The sequence below is a fragment of the Dermacentor andersoni genome, chromosome 1 (assembly GCF_023375885.2).
Source record: "Dermacentor andersoni chromosome 1, qqDerAnde1_hic_scaffold, whole genome shotgun sequence".
Classification (NCBI taxonomy): domain Eukaryota; kingdom Metazoa; phylum Arthropoda; class Arachnida; order Ixodida; family Ixodidae; genus Dermacentor; species Dermacentor andersoni.
Genome location: NC_092814.1, coordinates 89,187,500 through 89,214,713, shown reverse-complemented (window position 1 = coordinate 89,214,713; position 27,214 = coordinate 89,187,500). Strand labels below are relative to the sequence as shown.

The following is a 27,214-nucleotide window of genomic DNA, read 5'->3' as shown; positions in this document are numbered from 1 at the left end:
CCCGGACCCCGGCTGCCGCTTCACCCGCTGCTGCATCGTGAGTAAAAACGCGCGTCGCGACCGCGCTCGACCTGCCGCCGACGAGCACGGCGCAGCCGCGAAGGTCACAGCTGTCGGGACCCCTCGCGCGCACGGCCACGTTGCAGCACCAGCGCGACGGCGGCCAGCAGGTGCGGCCCTCGCGTTGCTGTGGCCAGCGCTTCTCGGCTTCGAGCGCCACGCGTCGCCTACGCGCCCCTCGGGCAGGCCGTCGTCACCGGTGCGAAAGCGGGCACCCGGCGGTCTCGTGATGCGCCGCCAAAGCGATCGCGAGGAAGACCGGACACGTAGACTCCGTGGCGTACCGACGTGCAGCTGGCTTACCCCTTATTTAGTTCACGCGGTACGCGAACTTGCCCTGGGCACACCAGTGTCGCAGGCTTGCCGGCGCCTGTGCGCATGCGTGCGACGCTACGGTGATTACGAGCGAGCGTTTCTTTGGCGAAAATGAGGGTCGTCGTAGCGCGATCTTCACCGGGTCGTTTGTGCTCGATTTAGAGCTCATGCACTACGGCGGCCACGTGGGCGAAACGAAATTCGCCCAGTACGTTTCTTAGCCCCGGCTTTCGCCGTCGTTGACGATTTCTGAAACAATGCGAGAGGTCGCGCTAGTGTTCGTTCGGCCTGGCAGGCATGTGAAATAATTTTCTGCATTCCCGTCAAATTCAGTCTTGCAGTAATCGTCACTTCACAAGTAGAAGTCGTACTTGAAACGATAACTGAAGAACGAAAATATACTGCGTTTGGTGATGCACCTTCACGGAGCCCTGTTAGGTGGACGACGCGATTCACGAAATCCGCCCAGCCGGTCGCCCAGCTGCAGATGCGGCGACAGGAAAAACATAATACAATGAGAAGCGAAAGCTCTTCTATACGAGGCTGGCGCTGTAGGCGACAAGAAGGGCTGAACATATTCCGTCGTGTATTTTATTTATTTGTTTATACTCTCGTGACAACTTAAGTTTTTTTTTAAGCATGCCTATATTTTGGCGACTCGTTTGACTCCTGCTCAGTCCACTCCGTTTTGTTAATATTGTAGCCAGTGTATATAGTGCGGGCGAAGAAACTTTGAGCTGTCGAGTGGCGCATTATAAAAACGGTAACTTTTATAAAGCGGCCCCATATTCACATCTATAGGTGTCCTACACATTGTTCCGTGTAATGATATGCCCTTAATAATGGTAATTTGACTTACATGATGCTGATATGAGGCCGGAACTTTACGTGAATCGGAGTGGAATTCACAGAAGGCAAGAAATACGTAACTGCGGCACCAGTTATGTTAAGCACGTATAACATGACGCCTGTCGCTGAAGCTATGGGTTTGAATTTTCATCACCTCGAGACTCGACGAAAAATAACCTTAACATCAAAACCTGCGCGAACATTTCCATTATTTTCGGTAAAAAAGAGCCGCTTACCTGTGAAATTGCACCGTTATAATAAAGTTAGTGTATTGAGCATCTAAGCAGCGCAAGACTAGCGGTAGAATTCAGCCTAATAAGGTAAAAAAATACATAGTTCATGTCATTTCATTTCACTGGCCGAAGGAAATTTATGTTCGCAGAAGGCAACGCGCAAAAATACGAAACAAAGCAACAAAAAAATTGGATGAATACACGGAGAAAACGAGAACAGAGGTATGCGAATGCAGACTGGATAGCGTCATCCTGCGTGTCTGCATTTTCAGTCTTGCGCTCTCGTTTTTCTTTTTCTTATTTTTTTTTTAATCACGCAAAGATGAGACATATGTTGTTGTTTCCTTCTGCGTTCTGCGCAGCTGTAGTGTACACTTGCGTCTTCGCAGCCGCGCATCGTTGTGCATACACAGTAAGGGAGAAACGTGAGCCAGGAGGTACTCTGCGCAGCCGCGCGATTGTAAAATAGCATACTATTATCTCTGGCGTGTCAACATCCACGGTTGCTGTGAACATGCGGGAATATAAGAAATATAGGGGTGAGCAAGAGCAGATTATTAATCCGGTGCGTGCGTTTTTTAGAAAACGACTTGTGGTCGTCAAGGTCTTATCGACGTGGCCTTGTGAATGCCTTGAAGAAGACAAGTCCTCCGACTGAAACGTTGGAGCCGGGCTGGGGAATCACCCCTGCTCGCTTTTCTAACGCTTCTAGTGTGGAATACTGTGAAAGGATTTGGGTATCTTGCAGATGCTCTAAGAAAAAGCGCCCCCCCCCCCCCCCCCCCCCCAAGGGGAAGGGGGCTGCTTGGGACATCGGAGAAATCTCCCTTCCCCGTCCTCTCCCCAAATACACACAAAATGTGGTCTTCATTATCTGTGGCACAGCACACCTGCGTGTTTCGAAAAGCATGGGACTTGAAGCCGTTTGTGTTCCCCCATTCTCACTGCACAATGAGAACTGGAGAACACTGGCCGTCCAGGAGCAGGCACAGGCCAATGGTTGCGCCGTATGTATGCCGGCATTAGCCAGCCGTGCGTTTGTTTATCGTCCGCTGTTCTTTTACTCTCACTCAAGAAGCCCCCCTCCCCACACAGGCACACACAAAATATTCTATTTTCTTTTCCACTACACCGTTGAGAGATTCACACACATTACACAAAATGTTCCCTACCCAGTACAGGGATACATGCCCGTGGTGCGGGACAACCCCCACGTTATACCACATCACGTGGGAATGCAAGCGTAATTTCGCATTCCATAAAGTAAATAACCCAAGTGCAGAACAATGGGAGGGTCTGCTCACCAGCAGCGAGCTCGCAGCCCAACGGGCAATTGTGCAGCACGCCTGCGAGGCAGCAAGACTCAGCGGTGCCCTGGAATAGGGGCGCCGACCTTGTGAAGCGGCCAGGACTCGAGACATGAAGACACCGGCCCACCGCCAATCTCTCTGAGATATAGAGAAATAAAGTTTTTCCATTCCATTCCATACAGAGATCCCGAGCATCCAAAGAGAACGGCCGCTTGCTCCGCCGCGATTTCCACGCTATAGTTCGAGAGACCTTTTTTACCTCCTCGTATATTTTCCTAGAACATCTCCGAATTTGTCGCAACGCGCACAGTATACGTTTGCGTGTATATGCCTGACTGTATAGTAGTTGTTGTAGCGCGTACTGGAGTGACAAGCGGCGGGCACACTGTCGATGCACCACGCAGGTTCTGAACCGCACCATGGACCCGCGGACGTACGACACGGCGCAGCCGCTGATCGCGTCGCTGCCCCAGGTGCCGCTGCTGCCGCAGCAGATGCTGCCGTCGCGCTCGTCGCGCAAGGACTGCATCCGGCTGCGCGGGCTGCCGTACGAGGCGCAGGTCGAGACCATACTCGAGTTCCTGGGAGAGCACTCACAGGCCATCGTCTACCAGGGCGTGCACATGGTCTACAACGCACAGGTGGGCTATCGCAGCACGCCCTCCTCTTGCCATGCTGGCGTTGGGACGACGCGGCTGCCGGTATAAAATAGGCTATGCCGCACGCACGGCTTAAACGTAGCACTCCTTTCTCCTGCTGCGTTATCACATTTTTTTTTTCGTCTTTCTAACAATGGAGCCAACGGACATATTGGCAGTGCTTTTTTGTCCGTTAGAACCTTCTGTCAGTGAACGGTGACAGTCACCGAAGCGATTGACTGGCTGTCGTTTTGGCGAACAGTTCTTACGTATAGTACAAGTCATTTTGTAAATCTGGGTCCATATCTTCACGCCTGCATGAGTGCTAAATATGCCGTTTAAAATGTTTTATAGCTCAGTCAATCGTGGTGTATCGCAAGCGGTGATCATCTGCTTGAAACAATGTACTGTCCTTGTACACTATAAACGCTTGTTCTCTGTAATTAAAGATAAAATGAAAAGAAGTGATGCGAATAACGCTAGAGGAGACCGGAAGCCGCATGGTAAATACTTGGTGGTGGAAACGCCTCATATAAAATGTTGCGATTAACTTTTGCCACAATCCATCATCTGCGCAGAGTACAATTGAGGTTACTGCACTCAGGGTTACTGCGCTATGCAAGGTTACTGCACCACTTTCCACCACTCTCAATCTTTTATTTCGTAGAATAAATTAATAAATCAGATTTGGTACGAAATACTGGGAACGGTCATGTTTTGTCAGTTTCTTATTCGAAAACGCTTTCTTCCCCTGAAAACAAACGTCATTTGTTTCTGCACCCAAATGTTCTAGCGATTGGAGTACGTCTGCGTTCATGCCTCTGGTCATTCGGACTCCTGCACTTACATGTGTTTTAACCGTCATATGCGTAACGACAGTAAGAATCTGCTCGTGCTGTATGCTTTTAATTTTTCTGCAATCGTCCCGTGCAATGGGACAGAAATTGTGCTAAAAACGACAGCTGTCTTGCGTGTGCAGTGCGTTTGAAATTGTTTACGCGACCAAGACATGCACTTATCGGGAATAGGCATCTGGTTCGTGCCTGAGTTTGGGCAGTCACCATTCTACGCCTACAGACTTAGCCAGCAGCTAGGCGCGTGCCGTGATTGTATAACAGTATGGTATCGCAATAACAATGCGAAAAAAAAAAAAGCAATGTCACCTGTGCATGCTCAGTGCGCCAGCTATGGCGAGGATGACTTAGCTGAGTTTCGTGGGGACCGTTCTTCCCCACGAAAGTCGGCGAATACTGTAGGCTTGCATTGGGTATTATAAACATCCACGAACGCTCCGAACAGGTTTATTCGAACTGCGCGATGCACAACGTAAAATATTCTGTTTTCTTCAAAAAAAAAAAAAATGTTGCGTGCCGAGTGAGTAAATACGTAAATGAGCCTCGGCTACAAACGAGCAAGTGGCCTGAATTCAGCACATTTACTTCGAGTTACCTTGTTTCGAATTTAACAATCCCACCCCAAAGATTTTTTTCGGCGTTGCGGAAGTCGACGACTTGTACGCCTCTTCGCGCAGGACGCGTAATACTGCACCGGCATGGATTCACGGTTGACATTTCTGCGCATTGCCGGTCGAAGCGCCAACCTAATTCAGGGAATGGGAAAAGCTCGCCTCAAACGAGGGATGCATACCGGCGTTGCTTTTGCAGCAGCCGCGCCTAATTGGCTGTGAGCGAGCGCGTGCAGAGAGGCCTTTGCAGAGCGCTCGTGTGTTCACCTCCAGGGCCAGCCATCCGGCGAGGCCTTCATACAGATGGACTCGGAGGACTCGGCTTTCCTCGCGGCCCTCCAGCGCCACCACCGCTACATTATGGGCAAGAAGCCGCGCTACATCGAGGTTTTTCAGTGCTCCATCGACGACATGAATTTGGTGCTCACCGGGGGAATCCCAGTACAAAGGCCCTTGCTATCTCCAGGTGAGCCCTCGAGCGCGCCCCTCCCCGCGCATTCTGTGCGAGCACGCGCGCTTGCTATACGACGGCGACTCCGAGGCCCGCGTGCACTTTGTGTCCAGCCCTCGGAACAGCCACTGCAGCCGAGCGTCTCGCCGTACTGCTGTTTTTTTTTTTCCGCGCCTGAACGACCGTCAGCGCTCAGTCTTTTTTTTTTTTTTTTTTTTTTATGCCCGCTGTCATAACTGGGCAACGCGCATTCTCCGGCTACGTGTAGCGTACGAGCATACGAGGGAAAGGCGACTGCGTCACCTTGCTGGAGCAGTGTATACATATACCGGGTGTCCCAGCTAACTTGAACCAAGGGTTTAAAAATGAAATATTGGAGTCAGGAGAGTGAAACTAACTGCATATTGGTGATAGGCATTTGGCGCACCACGGGAAATTTTTTGTATCGCAATTACTTAACTAGTAATTAAGATAATTTTTTTAAATTTTTTAATATTGACTTTAGACACTAAATGTGATTCGCAAAGTTGGAGAGCACTTTCAGAAACCCGCATTCCATTATTCGCCATAAAGAAAACCTTACGTGTACCTCTTTTTCCGAGCTCGAAAGAAAGCCCGCGAAATACAAAAAAAATCACGTGACGAGCACATTTGCGCGTCGCGATCGTGCTGCTCTCAACCGTGCTTTCAGTGAACGAAATCAGCTCCGGCCTTTATTCGACGGCCCCGTTGCAGCGGCAGGCCGATATCTTGGCGGGGGTTTTTCGTCCGCGTCAGCTAGTTGGCACCCGGCGACGACGACTTAGTCCCAATCTGATAAGATACTGAGATGGCGAGTCTGCTTTGTCACTCAGAAGCAAAAGAGAAATACAGGGAATAATGTTTCGCCGCGAGGTGTTGGCGGCTGTGTGTTGCAGTTTCCTAATGAGGATTTTGAAAGCTGGAAGCAGCGGTGAAGCACAGTTTGTCGTGTGCTCTTCTTATGCCACTCTCATGCGAGACTGAATCTTTGGTGTAGTGATTACTAGCACTGCAGACATGCCGTTTACAAATGAAGAGAAAGCAGACATGGTTCTGGCTCTAGGTGCATGTCATGGGAACAGAAGGCGCGCTGCAGACCTTATGCAACAATGGCACCCAGGCAGGCGGCCAAGTTCAGTAACGATCCTGCGTGCCTTCGAGACGCTGCGACGGATGGGCAGTTTTACGTCCACACGACACAGAGCACCTGTTTTTGACGAGGACTTCGAGACGCATATTTTATCGCTGTTCGCTCTGGAACCCCAAGCAAGCGTGCGCAGCGTGAGCGAGGATACCGGAGTCTCCAGGTCATCAGTTTGGCGAATACTGCGCAAACACCGCCTGCATCCGTACCACGTACAGCTTCATCAAAATCTGTTGCCACGGGACTTCCAAAACAGGACCGATTTTGCTAATTGGATTCTGATAAAGATGCAGGACGACCCGGATTTTTTGAACAAAGTGATATGGAGTGACGAAGCTAGTTTTTCGCGCAATTCACAGGTGAACCTGCACAATGCTCATTACTGGAGCGATTCAAATCCCTACTGGGTTTTACAGACGCAGCACCAGTACCAGTGGTCATTTAGTGTTTGGTGTGGACTTTTCGACGGTAGTTTGATCGGGCCTGTGTTTTTCGACCAGACGCTGACAGCAGATCGCTACACCAATGATATCCTCAGAGGACCCGTTGACGACTTCCTTTCGGATCTACCGCTCGCCAGGGCCACAAATCTGTGGTTTCAACACGATGGCGCCCCCGCGCACAGCAGCGCCAAGGCTCGGACCTGGCTCGACGCAGCGTTCCCGCAGAAATGGATAGGACGACTAGGTCCCGTGAACTGGCCAGCCAGGTCTCCTGATATGACACCTCTGGACTACTTTTTGTGGGGTCATATCAAGGACAAGGTGTACAGCACACCAACTTCCACACCGCAAGACCTTAAAGACAAAATAACGGAAGTCTGTTTAAACATGCCTGAGGCTGTCATACGAAATGCAACGGCTGATTTGGTTACAAGATGCCATAGCTGTATCGTCGCACAAGGTGACCTATTCGAGCACTTTTTATAATTGGTAAGAAACCGAAATGAAATGGAGTCAGGACAACCGCATGCCACGGCTGTCATCGCCGCACAGCCAAGCCATAAACCGCCACTTTTATTTTCTTTGCAACTGGCAAATAAAACTCCTCTCATTTGAAAACTTCGAGCTTGGCAGTCTTTATCGCGACTGCAAAGCGCAGCGCACTCGCTGCAATTTACACCGTCACGCGCGAACTGGCTGACACGGCCGAAGAAACCACCACCAAGATATCGGCCTGCCTCTGAAACGGGGCCGCCGAATGAATACCGGAGCTGATTTCGTTCACTGAAAGCACGGTTGAGAGCAGCACGATCGCGGCGCGCGAATGCGCTCGTCACGTGGTTTTTTTTGTATTTCGCGGGCTTTCTTTCGAGCTCGAAAAAAGAGGTACACGTAAGGTTTTCTTTATGGCGAATAATGGAATGGGGGTTTCTGAAAGTGCTCTCCAACTTTGCGAATCACACTTAGTGTCTAAAGTCAATATTAAAAATTTTAAAAAAATTATTTTAATTACTAGTTAAGTAATTGCAATACAAAAAATTTCCTGTGGTGCGCCAAATGCCTGTCACCAATATGCAGGTAGTTTCACTCTCCTGACCCCAATATTTCATTTTTAAACCCTTGGTTCAAGTTAGCTGGGACACCCGGTATTCTATGCTTGAACAGATATTCGGCTCAAGGCCGATACGCTTGAGAGGGGTAATGTCAGGCGTCGTTCACAATACACGCCGCGTCGGTTTGGCTGCGGGAATATTTGCCATATAGCTTGCCTACGTAATACCGGTGTCACGCTGCCATTTTCGATCCCTATCGAGCCCGATCCGGATCGAAATTCTCGACCGCGATTGGCTTCCTCCCGCGGCTTGCGCGAAGGAGCCAATCGCGACCGAGAAATTCGACCCCGATCGGGCTCGATAGCGATCGAAAGCGTGCCAGTGGCACCCCTATAAATCAGAATTACGTGCAGTGTTACTCAAATATCATAAGCGAGAAGAAAGGGGGTTAACCGAGGGACCCGATTTTTATGGATTTCTATGGACGTTTCACATCCGCCGCCAAGGTTTGTGAGTGGTGGCGCTGGCTGATACTCCCAGGGTGTTAGTTCTAGTAGTGAGCCATTAATAGCCAAGAAAGTGGATGGGAAAGCGGCGCCGCGGTAACTCAATTGGTTGAGCATCGCACACGTAATGTGAAGACGTGAGATCGCTCCCCACCTGCGGCAAGTTGTTTTTTCATCCGCTTTCATTTCCATTAATTTATCGTTTCTCTAATTTAATTAGTAAGTACAAGTATTTCTCCTATGTTTTCCTTGGTGTCATTGTTTGTTGGTTCAGATATCATAAAGAAACTCCGCGTTCTACTTTTCTTTTTGCGAGTTCTTTTTCTGGGAAGTCGCGAGCACATGCATAGCTTAGCTGCTTAAAATCTACTCGTAGATTCCGCTCACGCGCGACTTGTCATTCATCCTCGCGAAAAGCCAACTTGCCATAGCAGCAGTGTTTCACAGCAGGGATGCGTAAAGAATGACATGCATGGTCCGTAATGGAGCAACGCGAATAGAGCCTTGTCGGCCAAAGGGTGCAGTCGAACAGAAATATGAATGGACTGAAAATGAAATAGGCTTGCCTGTTCAATTAAAGCTACTATAATTCTAGTGTATCGTGTCGGGAAGCCCTTGTCTATACTGATCCGTTGGGAGTCACCGAAGTGTCCGTGTTCTTTTGCGCGTTGTAAGTGTGTCACCGACAACGAATGAAGCGTAATAATGCGAGTGCGCTACCTTCAGTGCATTCTGCGTCGTGGTGACGTGTAGAACCGTTGTCAGAAGAGCCCATATGTAGAGCGTTCCAATAGGCGCCTGGCCGAATGTCACAGCGAGTCGCCGAAGTAGGCCTACTGACTACCAAGCGCCTCTGAGCTATATTGGGTAAGACCAGCTCTCGTCTTCGCTTCCCTACGCTCTTGGAGCGTTGGGGACGCAGTACAGAGGACGCGGTGCACGGCACGGACTGAGCTCTCTGGTTAACACTCCGAACGGGCTCTAAAACTTTTGGCAATGGGTGTACGTGTTTCGGGAACTGGTAGCACATGAACCCCTCACATTTCACCTGGAACTGCCCTCGAGTGAACGGTTTCCCAGCACGTCGTCGCACGGCGCAGAATGCACCATGAGCCCGCGCGCGGTTTCATTTGTTGCCGGCTGCACAGCTGTGTGTATGCACGCATGCATGCTTGTGGTGTGCGCGCGTCACCTTGATCTGCGACCGCTCTGGGGCGTGTGTGTGTGTGCAGCGGCGGCCGCGGCTGCGGGCGCGATGCTGCCGCCTGCGCCGTACGGCGCCTACCCGTACGTGCAGCCCCCGGCGCCCGTGCTGCCGGCGGCCACCATGACGACGCTGGCGCCGCGGGTGTCCACCTACTACCCGCCCATCTTCTACTGGTCCTACCCGAGTCCCCCGGTGTCCCCAACCACGTACTACCCCCACTCGGCAGGCCCCACCATGGTAATTTTGCGCGGCCTGCCGTATAGCTCCACGCCCCAGGACATTCTAACCTTCTTCCAGGGCTTTCCAGAGGTCAGGGCTTTTTCTTTCTTTTTCTCTTGGCTCAGCCGCGGGACACGGTGCCCCAGCACTCTTGAGCGCACGCTCCCCGCTGGTAGCGTCGACTGTCCGCCGTGTGCCTGGACGTGGCAGCGGCCCTAATCGTGCTGCGTGGCACCGCGCATTCAGTTTTAAAAAAAGGTGCTGCGGCGGCGCTTTAGCATCGTGCCGGGCGGCGTGTCCCGTTGGCGTGAATGTGTGTGCATTGGTTTGTCGGAACGTGGGGGATGCTGGTGTGCGGGCTGTTTGTTTCATTTTTTTTTCTTTATATCTTCCTACTAATCTCGGCTGTATTAACGCTTCGTGTGTGGAATTGTGGCTGCTACCGACTGTTGGCTGGTGTATGTTGCTAATGCGGCCGCGGCCTGGAGGGGCACTCGCGCAGTGGCACGGGGTGTGTGGAAGAGCATGCGTACACGCGACCTTGGGTCCTTTTTCCCCATCTTCCTCTCTTCCTCTGCAAAGCGGCCACCTGCCGCCAGTGGCGATGTGGTGCCGCCGGCACGATCTTGCGTCGTGCCTGTTCAACGCTAAGGATTCACAAGGAGACTTTGCTACCGCGTTTCTGCAACCTTAACATTATTTTCGCCGGCGATCGTTTATTCTTCACTTTTACTTTCGCGCAACTAGCGAATGTGTATAGTGTATGAAGCCTAAAAGTTTACTCTGGGAGACTTCGTTAGTAACGCGGGTGTGCCTCCTAACAAGTCCCTCGCGTCCGAGGTTGTTGAGTGGGCCATCGAAACATCAGTAGCTCGGATTCGGTATACATTTCGTTACCGGCGTATCATGTTGTCCGAGAAGGTGTCCGACCCGAAGGTCTCGATAACAGTGGCATAGCGCCAACGCCCTTAATTATAGCTAGACTATGAGCGGGTAGAACCGTCAGTACGCCCTCTCAAATGTCACGTTCGTAGTGCTCTTAGTGCTCGACAATTGCGTATATGGCTATTGGTATGGTATATAGACGTAAACATTCATACGTGCTGACATATCGAAACCTTCTGGAAGCTAACCAAGATGTTCGAAACGAAAATTAAATATTGTGACGCCTTGAATCCACCACTGATAAATGTTCCTGGCTCGAGCACTTACAAGTGGAAGTAATATGTGTGTATATATAGCATTGAAATCTACCGTGCATGTGCGTTGAAATAGCTTTGCATTCTGTCGGAACACCTCGCAGATTACTAGCAGGTTAGTGTTGAGCCGGCACCAATGGGGATGTTGTACATTTCACTGATGCTTATTTAAAGGCTACTCCTAGCCATAGTCGACAGGGCAGGGTATGCCATGGAATCAACCGAGTCCAGGTGGGATGCAACGGCGGAGTCCAGGAGGTGCGTTCCGCCTCGTGTAAGCTCGCAAAATATTCTCGGCGCATCTAACTATGAGAATGGTTTAAATTCCTGTGTGCAATTACGTAGAGTTATTAGTAATGATAGTCTTGAAATCAGTGGCATCGATAATGCAAACGATGGAGGCGGGAAGGTAGTTCCAGTCCGTGCTTGTTGTGGAGGCAAGGGAGTTGAAATACAATTTAGTGTGGCAGCTGGACAGTCCAACTTTGAACAGGTGGTCATTGCGAGACAGAACATGAGAGGGTGGTGAAAAAGAGCCAAGTGGAACAATATTTACATTAGGTTCTTTATGAAAAAAACAGAAGCGAGCAATTTTACGACGACGTAAAATAACGGACATGTCAAAAGATGATTTCATTAAAGTAACATTGGCTCGGGACTAACTTGATAATATGAAACGTATAGAACAGTATTGAATTATTTTGCTGGAAATTTTGAGAGAATTAACACGAGGATCCCAGATGGTGGACGCGTATTCAAGCGTGGAAGTCGCTAACGTTGCATAAAATAAGAGCTTCCGGCTAGTCTACGTACTTAGTGAAAAAGAAAAAAAAAAGATAGTAACTGCAGTGGAAACACACACATGGAGTTGTGCAACAATATTGACTCCCTTAACGTTTGAGATGTGCAGCCCAGAAGAGTGTGCAATAATGCTTTCTTGATCAAAATTCATAAAAAGGGTATTTGCTAACTTTCTCCTGCTATTTTTTTAGCGGTTACAACACGAGGCGAAATGGTTGCTCGTAAGTTTACAATCACTGTACATATAGCTGGACATTTTCGTCACTTGGAGGCTCAATGGCACACTAATTAAAGAATGGGATTAGATTGTCTACTTTTATTTTCGGATTCCTGCTTTGTACTGGACCGGCACCGAAACTCAAGCAAAAGGTCTGTACACAATCTGGCAGCATAGTTTTTACGTGTCGCGCATGTGACGCAGCTGCGTCGTCTCGGCGATGTAGCTGCTTCGCTCACCTTCGCCAAATCCGGCGGTGAACCACACAACGACGAAATGCTAAGGACTCTGACCTTAAACATGCCCTGAGTTATACCCCGACGGCGCTATTCGAAAAAACAGGTCACTGTATCTATACTGCTAATACATTTGTCATTTGCATGATTGCAACAACATGCAGTAATAAGCGCCGATGTCTCTAGAGGTCACCACTCTATATTTAAAGGGCTAGTTACGTACTGTCATGGTGATTATCGTCCCATTCTAATGTTCACAGCTCCTGTCGATGACATCGCAAACTCACAAGGGTTACACGCGTCAAGAAGGTCAAGGGACTTAACTGGAAGCTCGCAAACCTCAGTGTACTTGATGCACCCACAAGAACTTGGAGTACGGAACAGCCAATGAATAACCAATAGCAGTGAAGCCGCTTTGTAAGTGCTTTATTAGTGGGCGGAGATTGAGTGAATTCGCGCTCGCTACGACAAGAGGGCAAGGTATTGTGCCACCGTTCGCGTCCTCTTCGCGCTGCGGTCGGTCTTTAAAATACGACCAGGTTCTGTGTCAACAGCCTCGCGATAATCACCGCCGTTAACTCTTCGCTTCCATTCGTGGGAAGCAATTCGGGAGCTTCGCTGCATCGCGCAGAATGTTTAGGCCGTTATGTCTTCGAAGCCAGTTAGACCCAACGCTGCGCTGTCGCTCTGCGACGAACATCGACGGTCATATCGTTAAGCGCGGTACGTGGCATGCTACACCTTCTCAGAAAATTTGTCGACCTTGAATCAGTAGTTCGTGCTTGCTCACCGCCCGTATACGCTATGCACCAACTCTATCGTCCGTTCGATAACGGTTTAGTTTGACGCAACCTGCAGCCCAGCGCCAAGATTTAGCTCTGTATACTATAGCGACGACGATGCAGACACCAGTTTCTCTGCCCTCGACTTGCATAGCACAAAGTCGCTGCCAAAGCTGCGACCGTTCGCACGGAACAGGAGCGGTCTCGGCGGTGGCAGCGCAGTGACCGCGGCACCTTTTTCCGCAGCTCACGGCCGACTGTATCCAGATCCAGCGCAACACGGACGGGCGTCCCAATGGCGAAGCCGTCGTGACATTCCCCAGTCGCGCGGAGGCTGAGCGAGCCATACAGGAGAAGAACCGCCAGAACATCGGCAGCCGCTACATCGAGCTGTTCATGGCGTGATCACCTGCCCAGCGGCGGCGCCCAGCAATGCTCTCGGGTCTACGCGCCCCAAGGACTTGTCTCATCAGCGCCGAACTGCCACATTGTTTCTCGGTGGACGATACGTCCTTCTGTCCCGGTTTGGCTCGCTAGCGTCGTCGTTCGCCAGGACACGGCGACGAGTGGCGCGAGCCCCTTCTTGCGGTCCAGCCTGCGTGCTGAACTGTCATCTGTGTTGCCCTTCTCCCTCACCCACAGTTTTGTCTCTTCAGCTTATACCTCTACTACTGTTCCTTTTTGTTTCCTTAAGCGTACTCTTTCATTTTTGCAATCGCCGTGATGTTTCCATTTTGTTCTTATTCCGAGTGATAGCGCACAGCGCAAGGTCCGCTAAATAAGCCGGTACGCGGACCCAAGGTACCGCGAAGCGAGATCTCGTACTGTGCCTACTCTTTATTGAGATACCGCAAAGTTAACAGCAAAATCACGCTGGTCTTCCCGTAGCGCGTCTAATGTCATTATTAACCAAACTTCAACAAGTTACTTTAAGTGTGTTTGTGGTAGTTTGCAAAGTCCCCGTGCACTATCAATTATATTTTTTTGCTGCGTCACCGTCAGACAGTGCCGCAGTGTTTACCTGTGAACGCCTTCCATATTGTGTGTGGAGACAAGCCTAACTTGGCCGCTGTACAACACGTGTGCATTCACAAAACGTGCCTTATGCAAGTGAACTTCTTTCTTCCTTGAGCCATTCTAGTGCCTATGTACAGCTGTACGAGCACAGACCGAACGGCCATTTTTTTTTTTCGCAAAGCAAACAAGATCCCAGCACGTCTTCGCTATCGTCGTCGTCTGTACGGAGGGCACCCTCGGAGGCCGCCATCTGCTTGCCCTCCAACTCATCATTTGGTCCGCGCTTGCGAAGGCGCCCCATCGTCTCGTGATAAGCGGCATCCAGGATGGCTTCTCCGTGTGTTTTGTCTGTCTCTCTGTCTGTCTGTCTGTCCGTCCGTCTTTGTCTGTTTCAGTGTCGTCGAACCATGCACGTCCGTCCAGCTACCGACCTTATTATTATGCATTTCCGAGCGCCGTGTCAGAGAGAGAGAGAGAGAGAGAAAGCGAAAGAAAGAAAGAAGAGCCGAAAGGGCAACAGTATTCGCGTTTTGCCCTGTGTGTGCCTGTTCTGTATGTGCGCGCCCATGCCTTCACGCGGTTTCTCAAAACTGCCTCGTTTGTTGTCGTCCACAAAGAAAAAAAAAATGGCCGCGGACACAGTGCAAGACGTAAAAAAAATGAAGCAACCATGCAAGCGGTGGCACCGAACGCCGTGGTTCCGTGTGACCCTACTGTTATTTATTTTACGAAACAGTGCAATTGTATAACTTCTCCGCCCGTCAGGCGATTGCGGCGCGAGTGGTCCCGTCTCGTGGGCGCGCGTCCGCCGCATTGGCGCTGCGAGCGCGCCGCCGGCGCCCCCCGCTGCCTGCGGCGGATCGGCGCTTCCGAGGACGCCGGTGCTTTTTGGGCAAAAAAATGCCCCCCGGCGCGCCGCGACCCCGGCACTGCCAGCGCTCTTTGCAAAGCCCCGGTAGAGCTCTAGTTCGTAAAAACGGAAGCTAATGCTGCGTTTTCATTGTGCACCCCCTCGCTCTTTTCTAGTTTATTACTTCCACACTATCCTGCCACTCTGACCATGTCACCCCACACATTACTTTTCCTCGATAGCACCCAGTGCCGTTTTGCATTTTGTGTGTTGGTTGTCTTATTTGTGTTTATTTGCAGTGATAATCATACACCAAGCCTCTTTATTTTTTTTTTGCCTTTTCCTTGTTTAGCAGAGCATCTTAACGAATTGCTTTATCGCTCTTACATGTCTCGCCTTTGCAGTGTGCGTGCGCGTATGATATTTTTTTTTTCTTTTATGTATATACTACGCTTCGTCTGCACATTTCCCTTTGCCTTCGCCCCTCCCCGAATGATTTCACCAACTATAAGTGTAGTAAATGTGTACATATATATACACCACCACCTTTCAACGAAGCGACAATGACCGCGTACCCACTTGGTTGGCCGGATTTTGTCTCAAAGTTGGAACCTTAGTCGATGTTCATGTCTCGCAAAACCAGTTATATGTGTTGTCCTTGAGTTCGTCCGTGTTCAGAAAAAAAAAACTCAAAGAAAAAATTTAAAATGTTGAAAAAAAGCGAAAACGTTGAAAGAGCTTTTCGGCTTCTCTCAATAAAGAACGTAATTATAAAAATATGTTGTGTTGTCCATACTTTTGAAAAGCAAACAATTTGTGCAGCTGGCGATGGACTGCTGTCCGTCTGGCGAGCGCACAGATGTTCTATGCACAGATGTTCAGAGACAGGAACACTGCGAATGGAAGCCATCAGACTTGAAAGCAGCGTCGTCACCCATTCTTCGCTTCGTGCCGCGACGTCGGTTCAATTTCTGCGGTGATCGAACTGGCACTGCTGCTCTGTCGCGGCGCCCACATATGACGTCTGCTGTTCGTGACAATGCCCATTAAAGTTTGGCAACGATATCCTAACGAACAAATAATAACCATGCACCAATGACTAGCCAGCGTACCCGTTCCCTATACCCAATAATGTATAACTGGGACTGGGAGGCCACGCAGTTCGATCGCCGCTGGTTTGGTAACTGTATTTAGGCTCCTGAAAGTATCTCGAAGAAATACTTGCCTACTAAAGCTTTTTTTTTGTGTGTGCTTGAATCATCCGTAACTATCGCCGCCTATAGTGGTCGCAGCTTGTTCCAGTGCGGAAAAAGAAATCACTTTCGCCCGACGAGCGAAGCAGTGATTGCGATAACAAGTTATTAGACAGCTATACGAAATATGGTTAGTCGATTTATCAGCTGCACAAACTGCTGTAAACATTCGCTTATATACTAATAAAATTAGCAAGCACGTCTTCACGCGTGCACAACCCGCCGTGGTTGCTCAGTGGCCATGGTGTTGGGCTGCTGAGCACGAGGTCGCGGGATCGAATCCCGGCCACGGCGGCCGCATTTCGATGGAGGCGAAATGCGAGAACACCCGTGTACTTAGATTTAGGTGCACGTTAAAGAGCCCCAGGTGGTCGAAATTTCCGGAGTCCTCCACTACGGCGTGCCTCAGAAAGTGGTTTTGGCACGTAAAACCCCATAATTTCTTTTTTTTTTTTTCACGCGTGCACAGGCGAACGCGAACACATCTCGCTCGATGACCGCGGACACTCGCTCGCTGGTGTGATGCGCGGCAGCAGCTGCGAGCGAATAACCGTTCGTGCTCCCTGTTGCTTCAACTCGAACTAGGCTCGCGAGGACACAGCGCACACGAAGCCATCGGCTATCTTCGCTATAGTAGCCTTACAAGCCAGCGGGAATTGCCGCCCAGATCGGACGAGCGCGGCCGACCTTCCAGGCCAAAATTCCAGGCCAAAAAAAAAAAAAAAAAAGAAGCGCATTGTTGAGCTCCATGAAAGCACGCGACTCCGTACTACGTTGTTGAAGACGATGTACAGGAGTGCTCGCCCCGCGTTATATTCAATCGCTTGCGACACAACTGCTTGATCAATCTTTGAGAGGCGAAAAGGCGAAGCGTAGGTAGCCGAGCCTTGTGGAGCAGTTTGACGCTCGCCGCTGCTTGCGGTACGCTAACGGCAACTCTGAGGCTTTGTCGAATAAGTGTTTCCAGCCGATCGTATTGAGATTCGCGTGAAAGGATCAAAGGCAGTTGAAAAGCACGCGGTTGATCATCATGGTGGTATGCAACCTTATCGATTATGGATGACTTCCGCATCTTGTGCCTGCCAATCTTCGAAGTAGCAGCAAGACGACGATCGAATGACTGCGACGGCAAGATTTCTATTCCGGCCATTCGATGCGAGTGTACGACAAGCCGATTCATGGCTTCCATGTGGGTTCCATACTAGATGGGCGTATAGGCGAGAGAAACACGAATTCTGAAGCCACCTCTAAGTGTTATACAATCGTACGTGCCTATGTCGATGTCATGTGATGTATATGTTAAAACGACGATGACATTTATACTCCAGTGACGAAACGTTAACGCCTGCTCGACATGTGCCGATCATGAAGGCGGTAAAATGTCGCACAGCTTCTAATTCGTAGCGTTGGATGCTAGGAGGACTGGGAATGTGGGCCGATGGCCGAAGGGGGGTTCTGTCTCGTACAGCGTTTCAAAGCGCTAGCTTTCACGAGGAAAGAATACGAAAAAGCGCCATGTGACGCATGCGCCAAACGCATCAAATAGCTAGCCTGTGTTGGCACGATACAAGTACTCGTGCGATCGTGGACATTTTAAAACGCTAGATTTTCTGCGTTCGTTCCTCAGTTTTGCGTCGTCGGTGCCGTCTGCAGCGCTGACCTCGGCAGCGTGTTAGAAGATGCTTCCTTTAAAGGAAGCGTACGCAATTCCGCGTGCGCTTTCACCAATGAGAGAGGATAGTTCGGTGACATGACGCAAAGGTCGGTTTTCTGCAACACCACCACATGGCGTTGTTCTCTGCGTATCGCTAAAACCCTGACTCAAACTTCGTGAAGTCGCGACACGCTTTGAAGAATGCCGCCTCGGCGAGGACTCCTCTCCTTTCCTCCTAGCTCGTCCTCTCCGAGGACGCCGCCGCGTTTCTATTGGCTTACCGGCGTCACGTGGGACCATGCGCCGGGTTCGCTTGTTTACATTCGCACTCCGCCGCCATTTCTGCTTCAGTAGCGTCGACAAACGGGCGTGGAGCACGTGTTGGTGCTGTTGCCCTTACGTGCGCGTAGTGTTGGTTCTTTGTGAGCGCTCCGAACTAAAATCTTATTTGAGTAGCGACCTCGCTTCGCGGCGCCTTGCATCATTATTAGCTGCTGCGCTTTCGGATGCCGAAATGGGTTCCGATATATAAGGCAAGAAGCTCTTTATATACCGTCCAACATGCGCGACGTTTTAGGAAGACGCGGATTCACCAAATTTGCAGGGAGAAGTTCAGACCAACATCGTTGACGCGAGTTTGCGATTGAAGTTGCGAGTCTCACGTAGATTATAATAGCATGTGTTGAGGCTTGCGTATATTTTGCTGCGCGCTACAACTTCGTAGGTATCATGTCACAGTTCATTGACTACGTTGACATTTCTTCGCACGTTTTTACTCAGTTCCTGCGCGACTTGTACTTTGTTTATGTTGTCGACGACAAAGACAACGATGGGAGCTTTAGAAGGCTTCGTCTCGTGCATCGGCCTAGCGGAAATTAGAAGACGAAGTCCTCTTTAGGCTTATCTACTAAAACAAGGTAACGACAACAAGCTGTTTTTGTTATATATACGTGTCCTCGTCTCCTATCTTCGTTGCACCGCGACAATATCAAGAATATGTGACCGTGCCCTCTGCGCTTGAGCGTCGCGTACAGGCGAGGACAAGTGGGGAAACTTGATCACGAAACTTTTAACACTTACGACAGTTCTTTTCATAAAACATGAAGCTCGAGCGCGAGAACTCACCTTGTAAAACCAACTCTACGTCGCTCTTTTTAGTGGCACGAGCACTGAGTGGCACTCTTGATTCTTGCGCAGCACTTCCGGTTCACCTCCTGAGACGACCGAGGACGAAATTCAAAATAAATCAGAAAAACTAGAACGAAAATAGTACAGTACAAAATTCATGGGTTTCATTATAGATATGATATCAGAGCATAACTTCAGTTACGAATTACTGAAGTGTCTGGAATTAGAATTAATTAGAAATCACTGATTATCGGGGACGAAATTCAAAATAAATCAGAAAACAGAAAAAAATAGTACAGTACAAAATTCATAAGTTTCAGTATACATATGATATCAGAGCATAAGTTTAGTTTCAAGTTAAGTTACTGAAATGTCTGGAATAATTAGAATTAATTAGGAATCACTGATTACCGGGGACGAAATTCAAAATAAATAAGAAGAAATAGAAAAATAATAGAATTCACTCGTATAGACCGTTGACCATTACATCGGTAATATACAGGCTAGCAATGCAGGCAATCAAATTAAAGCTTCTATCATGGGCAGAGAATAATGACATTTTGGGAGAACTTCAGAATGGCTTCAGAATAGGTAGGCGTTTAGATAACTTATTTGTTCTTACTCAGTGTATTGAAATATCAAAAGTAGAAAGCCGACCGTTATATGTGGCCTTTTTAGACATTACAAGAGCCTATGACAACGTAGTCCGCCACATTTTGTAGGATATTCTGGAAGGGGAAGGCTTAGGTGACGATTGTCTACAGCTTTTGAGAGAGATTTACCTAGAAAATACCGTTTGCGTTGAATGGGAAGGGATGAGGAGCGAGGAGAAAGTTCATAACAACAAGGGACTAAGGCAGGGGTACCATTTATCCCCATTGCTGTTTATGATGTACATGGTGAAGATAGAGAGGGCGCTAGAAGGAAGCAATATCGGGTTTAATCTCTCATAGAAATAGGCGGGTACAGTAGTAGAGCAGCAGCTTCCAGGTTTATTTTATGCGGACGACATTGTGTGTCTAGCTAACAAGCAAAGTGATTTGCAACGCCTGGCTAATATCTGTGGAGAGGAAGGTAACAATTTAGGTTTGAAATTTAGTTTTAGAAAATCAGGTGTTATGGTATTCAATGAAAATAGTGAACAGGCAGTGGCAATACGGGGCCAGGAAATACATCAGGTAACAGAATATAAATACCTTGGTATTTGGATAAACGAAGGCAATAGATATATGGAAACACACGTAAGAACGATAACAGTGAAGGGGAAGAGAAATGCAGCCATAATGAAGCACAGAGCGCTATGGGGATACAATAGGTACGAGGTGCTCCGAGGTATGTGGAGAGGTGTAATGGTTCCAGGACTTATTTTTGGAAATGCGGTTGTTTGCTTTAAAATCAGGGGTACAATCTGGTCTCGATGGGAACCAAAGGTCAGTGGGACGCCTCGAATGGGGCGCTCACGGGAAGACTATAAATGAAGCTGTGCAGGGTGATATGGGCTGGACTAGTTTTGAAGTGAGGGAAGCTCGCAGTAAAATTGAGTATGAAGAACGACTGAGGAATATGGAAGAAAGTAAATGGGCTGGGAGAGTGTTGAGGTATCTGTACAGGAAGAACATTGATTCACAGTGGAGGAAAAGAAGTAGGAAGCTTACCAGCAAGTATGCGGCCTGTAAGGTGGGTAACACAGCAACAAAGAACGTCAAGCGGAAAGTCGGGCAGTCTGAAATAATCTCATGGGTGGCGGTAATGGAAAAGAAACCTGCCATGAGTAACTATTTAAGAGGAAAAAACGAAATCAGGAAAGGAACAATTTATGATAACTTAAATGCAAGCGCATTACTATTCGAAGCGAGATCAGCATGCCTTAGGACACGTACCTATAAAGCGAGATATAAGAAGGAAGAAGAAGCGTGTGCTTGCTGCGGTAAAGCTAGGGAAACTATGGAACATGTTTTATTAGAATGTGAAGACGTCTACCCAGCGGTAGATTTAGGCACCACTGGCCTCCTTGAAGCCCTTGGGTTCAGGGGGAGCAGTAGTAAAATAAACATGTCCGCAATAGGCATTAGTAAGAGGCGATTGGAGGATTGGTGGAAGAGGAGTAGGGAAACGACAAAAAACGGAGACGTACAAAAGCACAGTTCGCAAAAGGGGATCAGAAAATTTGGTTGTAGGAGTTCATAGGGTTTTTTATTTCTTGTTTGACCTAGGTAGGATTATTAGGCAGTATAATAGCAAGAGCTTGGTGGCGCAACCCACCGCCTCGTTCCAAAGGGGACGTTCATAACATCATAGTTGGAGTTATGTTGCTATATTTATAGCGCGAAAACTTAAAGCGCGCCGCCTGACTATGCGCTTATTCACTCGGCAAAAGGTCGTCTGCTACGCTGCAACAAAGTAGGCGGCGCGACAGTCGAGAAGGAAGCGAAGGAGGAGAAAGAGAGTGTCACTACTTTACGAAGTTTGAGGGTATGCATCACGGACGACGAACAAGGTCGGTTCCCGTCGGATGACTGCGAAAATGCATGTTGCTGGCCGAGCGCTGCAAATGAGATAAAAAACGCCCTGCCGCTGCCTCGTCGCCAGTCACGATGCAGCCGGACTTGTTCACCGAACGCACGCTTAGAGCAGCACAACACCACTGCGCAAACGCACCGTCACGTGGCTTTTTTCACATTTCGCGGGTTTCGTTGCAACCAGAAAAAAAGGACTACGTGAGACGTATCGTAAAGGAAACAACTCGATCGGTGGTTTATGAAGTTGCTCTACAAATCTGCGAATCATACTTGGGGTCCTCAGCCAATAATTAAAAGGTAAGATAATTAAACTTAATTAGTGAGTTATGGAGAAAAAAAATAGTCTGAGTTACTATACAGGCCATTGCGAATAGTATGCATTCGGTTCAATTCGCATCCGACGCGCCTTTCATTTTTAAATTCTTGACCAAGGCGCTCATAGCTCAGGTTCTGAAGGCCAATGCCTGGCCGCTGTTCCTGCTACAGCATGGCCTCCACCACGTCGACAAGCCGCACTGCAAACCGGGTAGCGCGGCTCTGCTTTCCAGGTTGCGGATCCGCCCGCGCTGACGCATGGGCAGCCTGTGGCACGAAGAGGTTGTCGGTTGTCCTTCCATGCAGGGCGTTTTTTTGAGCCCCTCAAGCTACAAAAACAACCTAAATAAAAATGAGGGAAACCAGCACGACCAAGGTATAGCAGGTTTAAGCCAATCGAAAATAAATAAAGAGGGGTAGAAACCCAAATTGTAATTTGAGAAAAAGCCAATTGTAGAAAGAAAAAAAAAAAAAAGACCGAGGTAAGCCGACATAAAGTGAATACAAATGAGAAGTAGGGAGCAAGAATTAACGCGAAGCATAGGTCTGCATAGGCACGGCATGTGGCGACTCTGGATTCCGACCAGTTCTTTATTAAGCCACAGAGCAGAAGAAAAGTATGAAGTTGGAAATTGATGGAGAGAAGGGAGAGCAAAAGAAAAGGAAAGAAGAAAGAATCAGTACGACGGAAGATGGCAGGGCCAGAGGAGGCCGGACAGCAGGAGCGGATGTTCGGGTGAGCCGGGCTGCAGGAGGCTGTAGACGGACTGGCACTTGGTAGGTGGCACCCCGTTGACAAACGCAGTGGTATATGCGTGAAGGCTCGTGGGGCGGCGCGCATCTAGTACATGTGATCGGAGGTCTCAGGTAGGTCCGACAGTGCGCTAGGCAGCAGAAGCAGGGCGCAGGGGCCGCTTGACTGAATATATCTGCACGACTGAATATCTGCAAGAGGCTTGAAAGTGGTAGCAAAGCAGTTTCAGTAAGTGTATATTGAGCATTCAGCAAAGGAGACAGACAGGAAAAGGAGGGAAGACAAAAGGGGCTGAGTCGGGAGGTCAGGCATTCCGTCTATAGTATCCCCTGAGACGAGCTCCACCTTAGTTGGCATAACTAAGGGCACTATAGAGCGAAAGGCGAAGAACAAGGTGAGAGGAAGAGGAAAGGGAAAGATAAAAGGAGAGAGAAGGAAAAAAGGCCAATGAAGAAATATGGATGGCTGAAGGAAAGAGCATATTAGGAGGGGTCAGGAAAAGTGAACGAAGAGATGACGCGATAAAGACGAATAAGGAGTGTCCGGCTTCGTTGGTCGCTAAGAAGGGAGTTATAAAGATAAGGTGTCACGGTAGCCTGGTGATTATCGTGAAGGAGATGAGCAATATGAGAAATGATAGGACAGTCGTTGAAATAATGTAGCAAGTCTGAGCAAGGAGTGCCACTTTCGCAATTACAGGTAGATGAGAGATGAAAGCGGAAATAATAAAAAGGGAAGCGGCCATGCGCGGTGATGAGGTGAACGATGGGTTTTTTCGACGGGAAGAAAGGGGGAATGCGAGTAACGTTTCTGATCCATCGAAAAGGTCCAGTGTCACTGTTCTCTCGCGTCCAATGAGCATTCCACTGGGCGAAGGAATAGGCACGCATCCATGCAGGGCATCCCGCCGCCTCCTCGAGGTCATCGGCTGTTAAAAGGTGTTCACAACACTTGAGGACCTCTTAAAGAGATGGTCCCCATCGTGCGCCCTGTATCAGGCATCGGCGTTCTTGCTGAAGGACTCGTTGGACAGACATCATGGACGACTCTTAATTCGCACAGTGGCAGTGCTACGGCCTCCTGCGTGACCCCGGCCCTTCGGCGCTCTGGAGTGTTCCGGCGGCCTTTCGCGGCGAGCTCCACCACTGTAGAGGTGGCCGGACTCCATCCGGAGGAGGAGTCCGGCCTTTGCGACTCGCGGCCCACGCCCCTGGCTCTTCAACAACCGGAGACTGTCAGTTTCGGAATCGCCCTCCTGGTGGCAAATATTCGTGCCTTTGTCTGGAGTGGCTTGGAGCTGTCGCTGCAGTAGCTTCCCACCCCTGTCGCCGTCTAGGGCAAAGACAAGGCCGATGCCTTGGGTCACTAAGGCAGCACTCTGCCACTGCACCCGTAAACGACTCTGTAACGGCCTTCGACTATGCGACGAAAATTATTATTATTATTATTATTATTATTATTATTATTATTATTATTATTATTATTATTATTATTATTATTATTATTATTATTATTATTATTATTATTATTATTTGCAGCAGACACGTGCCTCATGATGTGGCGCATATTTGCTCCGTTATGTTTTTGTGCCACAAGTTGCAGTGGCACCTCGCGTCATTCTACCCAGATCAGCGCGTCGCCAGGCTGAGACATTTGGAAACGCGAGGCGACTGCAAGTTTTCGAAAAGTAATGGTGACGTGGCAGTTTCCGTCGGGTAAATTCTGTAGCATAGAGCCACGTGCATCTGGTCAACTGCATAACCGCAGAACGCAGTTCGCATCGGAAACGTGCTCAGAAGACACATAAGAAAATTCACTCAGCGGGATAGGAGGAAAATAAACGATTATGTGAAATGTATATGCATACCTTGGCAAAGGCGGGGGCGTGTTTGCAAGAGGCAGCGGCACTAAATCGTAGGGGCGGACGACTTTGACCGTTATTCGAGGAAGCAGATGCATGGTGGGAATCAGCGCCTGGAATGCATTTTTCATCGCCTTTGGCGAAAGAAAGAAGGGAGAAAAATTGCAGGACACTTTGCTTTTGAAAGTGAAAAAGATGTAGATAGCAGTGGGCACCCACATTGCCTCCTATAAATGCATTTGCTCAAGCGCTTTACAACGCGTTTGCGCCGTTTACATTGCGTTGACACCTCACTGCGAGGTGCAGAGACTGCTAATGCACCGGTATTCCTTCCAATAAGTGCTTCAGGTTTATTACTCGTAACAGGAGCAGTCATGCTGCTCAAGCAAAATAAATCTGCCTATTCATCATTGCGCGTATAGTGTTTCAGTGCTTGCAACACGAGGTTGTAGTCCTGCGTGCACTAGAGACCCGCGTTCCCCCGTTTATCTGCCCTTCCTTTTCTTTCTTATGATCACTACATATATTTAACAATGTTTTCCATGAAGCAAGTGGAAGAAATAAATTTCAGCATTGCCATTTGTTGGGCGTGTTGGTAAACTGAAAGCATATTTAGCGCCAGCAACGACACCACAATGCGATAACTTCAACAACTTGATTTTCAGGAAATACACCTATATAACCCATGCACAGTGGCGCCACCTTATCCAAATCTTACTCATCCAAAAAAGCCGTCTCTTTATCTAACAAGTCGACTGAAGGGGCACTAACACACGTGTCACTATTCCGCCAGATAGCCTGAGCCTCAATAATCTCTCGCACATCTTTATCTTTATGCTTCACTGTTAGTAAGATTTGTATGCTTCGCTGTTGTATGCTTCGCTTCGCTGTTAGTAAGATGAGTAAGATTTGGATAAGGTGGCGCCACTGTGCATGGGTTACATAGGTGTATTTCCTGAAAATCAAGTTGTTGAAGTTAGCGCATTGTGGTGTCGTCTCCCTTCCGTCCTTGTTTGCTGGCGCTAAATATGCTTTCAAGTGGAAGAGTACCACATCTCATTACCTCGCCGTATACGTATTTCGACCTACATAACATGCGGAAAAGATTTTCATTAGCTCACTTGTCTCTTTGTGCCACACCGCAACTGCCGTTTGTTGTTGAATGCAATAACTACTGTGTACAGTCGGTCTGCGTCAACCATGTGTAGAGCGCGGGAACAGCGTCCTGTGGGGCACCATTCTGGGCACGTTGCTGGCAAGTTGCTGGGCCCGTTTGTGCCCAGTGTTATGATCGACCTGACAAGTGTGAGAGATATTCAGGCGTATGTTCCCATTACAAGATGATTTGCCTCGTCCCAGAAAAGGCTGTTACGATAAGCCTGCACATCGACCTGTCAAGTGTGGGAAGCGTTCAAGCGGGGGTCCCCATGTCGACATAAGTGCCCTCTTCTCTGAAACAGCGTCACCCCTTTTATTCCTCGAGCTGACACAAAGGGAAGGACGAAGGGAAGAAAATCCGAAGGTCAGGAGCTCGACGGCAGAACCTGACGAAAGCACTAACACTTCCACAGGCTCCCCAAGAAGACGTCGACGACCACAAGACCGCAAGGGGTTATTTAAGGCCGTCCTGGCCCCCGTGTTAATCAGAACCGCTCGAGACTCGGGTAAGAGTCACATCCATGTACCAATAAAGTGAATACAATCTTTTCTCCTTTTTTCCATCATCACGATGCCCTGCTCCGTCATCGTTTCCTGGTTCTTGCGGTGAAAATCCACCTCACCCGGTCGAGATCGTATCACCAGCAACTACCGTTAGGCGTCGCTGGCTGCCTCCTGAGCGTAGTGTTCCTGTTATACAGGAACACTACCTGAGCGCCCCGGCAGCCGCAGTTCCCGCACTCTACACAAGGGTGACGCCGAATGTACATGGTATTTATTGCAGTCAACAAACAGACTTGCTTGCGGGGGAACACGGGATTTCTTTCTTTCCTACGTAGGAAATGAAGAAAAAATTGCCGTGTTTCCCTGGTTAGAACACCTCGCACGCAACGAACACTCGTGAGTACGAACCATGCCGCGATCAGATATTTTCTTATAAACTATTCTCTCTTTCTTACCTATGACTGCGGACAAACCGAGTGACCTGTTATATTACCATTAAAGTAAATTCGCTTTTAAAAACAAATAGTTTTCTTTGCCTCTTTCAACAGTTTTCGTGGTTAGTCGGTGGCCGGACTTGACAAGGAAAACGTTCGTTCGTTCGTTCGTTCGTTCGTTCGTTCGTTCGTTCGTTCGTTCGTTCGTTCGTTCGTTCGTTCGTTCGTTCGTTCGTTCGTTCGTTCGTTCGTTCGTTCGTTCGTTCGTTCGTTCGTTCGTTCGTTCGTTCGTTCGTTCGTTCGTTCGTTCGTTCGTTCGTTCGTTCGTTCGTTCGTTCGTTCGTTCGTTCGTTCGTTCGTTCGTTCGTTCGTTCGTTCGTTCGTTCGTTCGTTCGTTCGTTCGTTCGTTCGTTCGTTCGTTCGTTCGTTCGTTCGTTCGTTCGTTCGTTCGTTCGTTCGTTCGTTCGTTCGTTCGTTCGTTCGTTCGTTCGTTCGTTCGTTCGTTCGTTCGTTCGTTCGTTCGTTCGTTCGTTCGTTCGTTCGTTCGTTCGTTCGTTCGTTCGTTCGTTCGTTCGTTCGTTCGTTCGTTCGTTCGTTCGTTCGTTCGTTCGTTCGTTCG

At 49.0% G+C, this 27,214-nt stretch overlaps 1 protein-coding gene across 3 annotated transcripts in view; it reads left to right on the top strand.

Moving 5' to 3' along the window:
• fus (epithelial splicing regulatory protein fusilli) overlaps nucleotides 1-15,792 on the top strand; it is a 139,771-nt gene extending 123,979 nt beyond the window's left edge. The window contains exons 10-13 of one of the 3 annotated variants that reach the window (XM_050191582.3): nucleotides 3,172-3,408; nucleotides 5,144-5,336; nucleotides 9,720-9,931; nucleotides 13,395-15,792. In XM_050191582.3, coding sequence (XP_050047539.1) covers nucleotides 3,172-3,408; nucleotides 5,144-5,336; nucleotides 9,720-9,931; nucleotides 13,395-13,553 — 801 coding nt within the window. In that variant the 3' untranslated portion in view covers nucleotides 13,554-15,792. Of the gene's footprint in view, nucleotides 1-3,171; nucleotides 3,409-5,143; nucleotides 5,337-9,719; nucleotides 10,004-13,394 lie in introns of all 3 variants that reach the window. The other 2 variants (XM_050191580.2, XM_050191584.3) reach the window with 2 other exon arrangements.
• The last annotated feature ends 11,422 nt before the right edge of the window (nucleotides 15,793-27,214 follow it).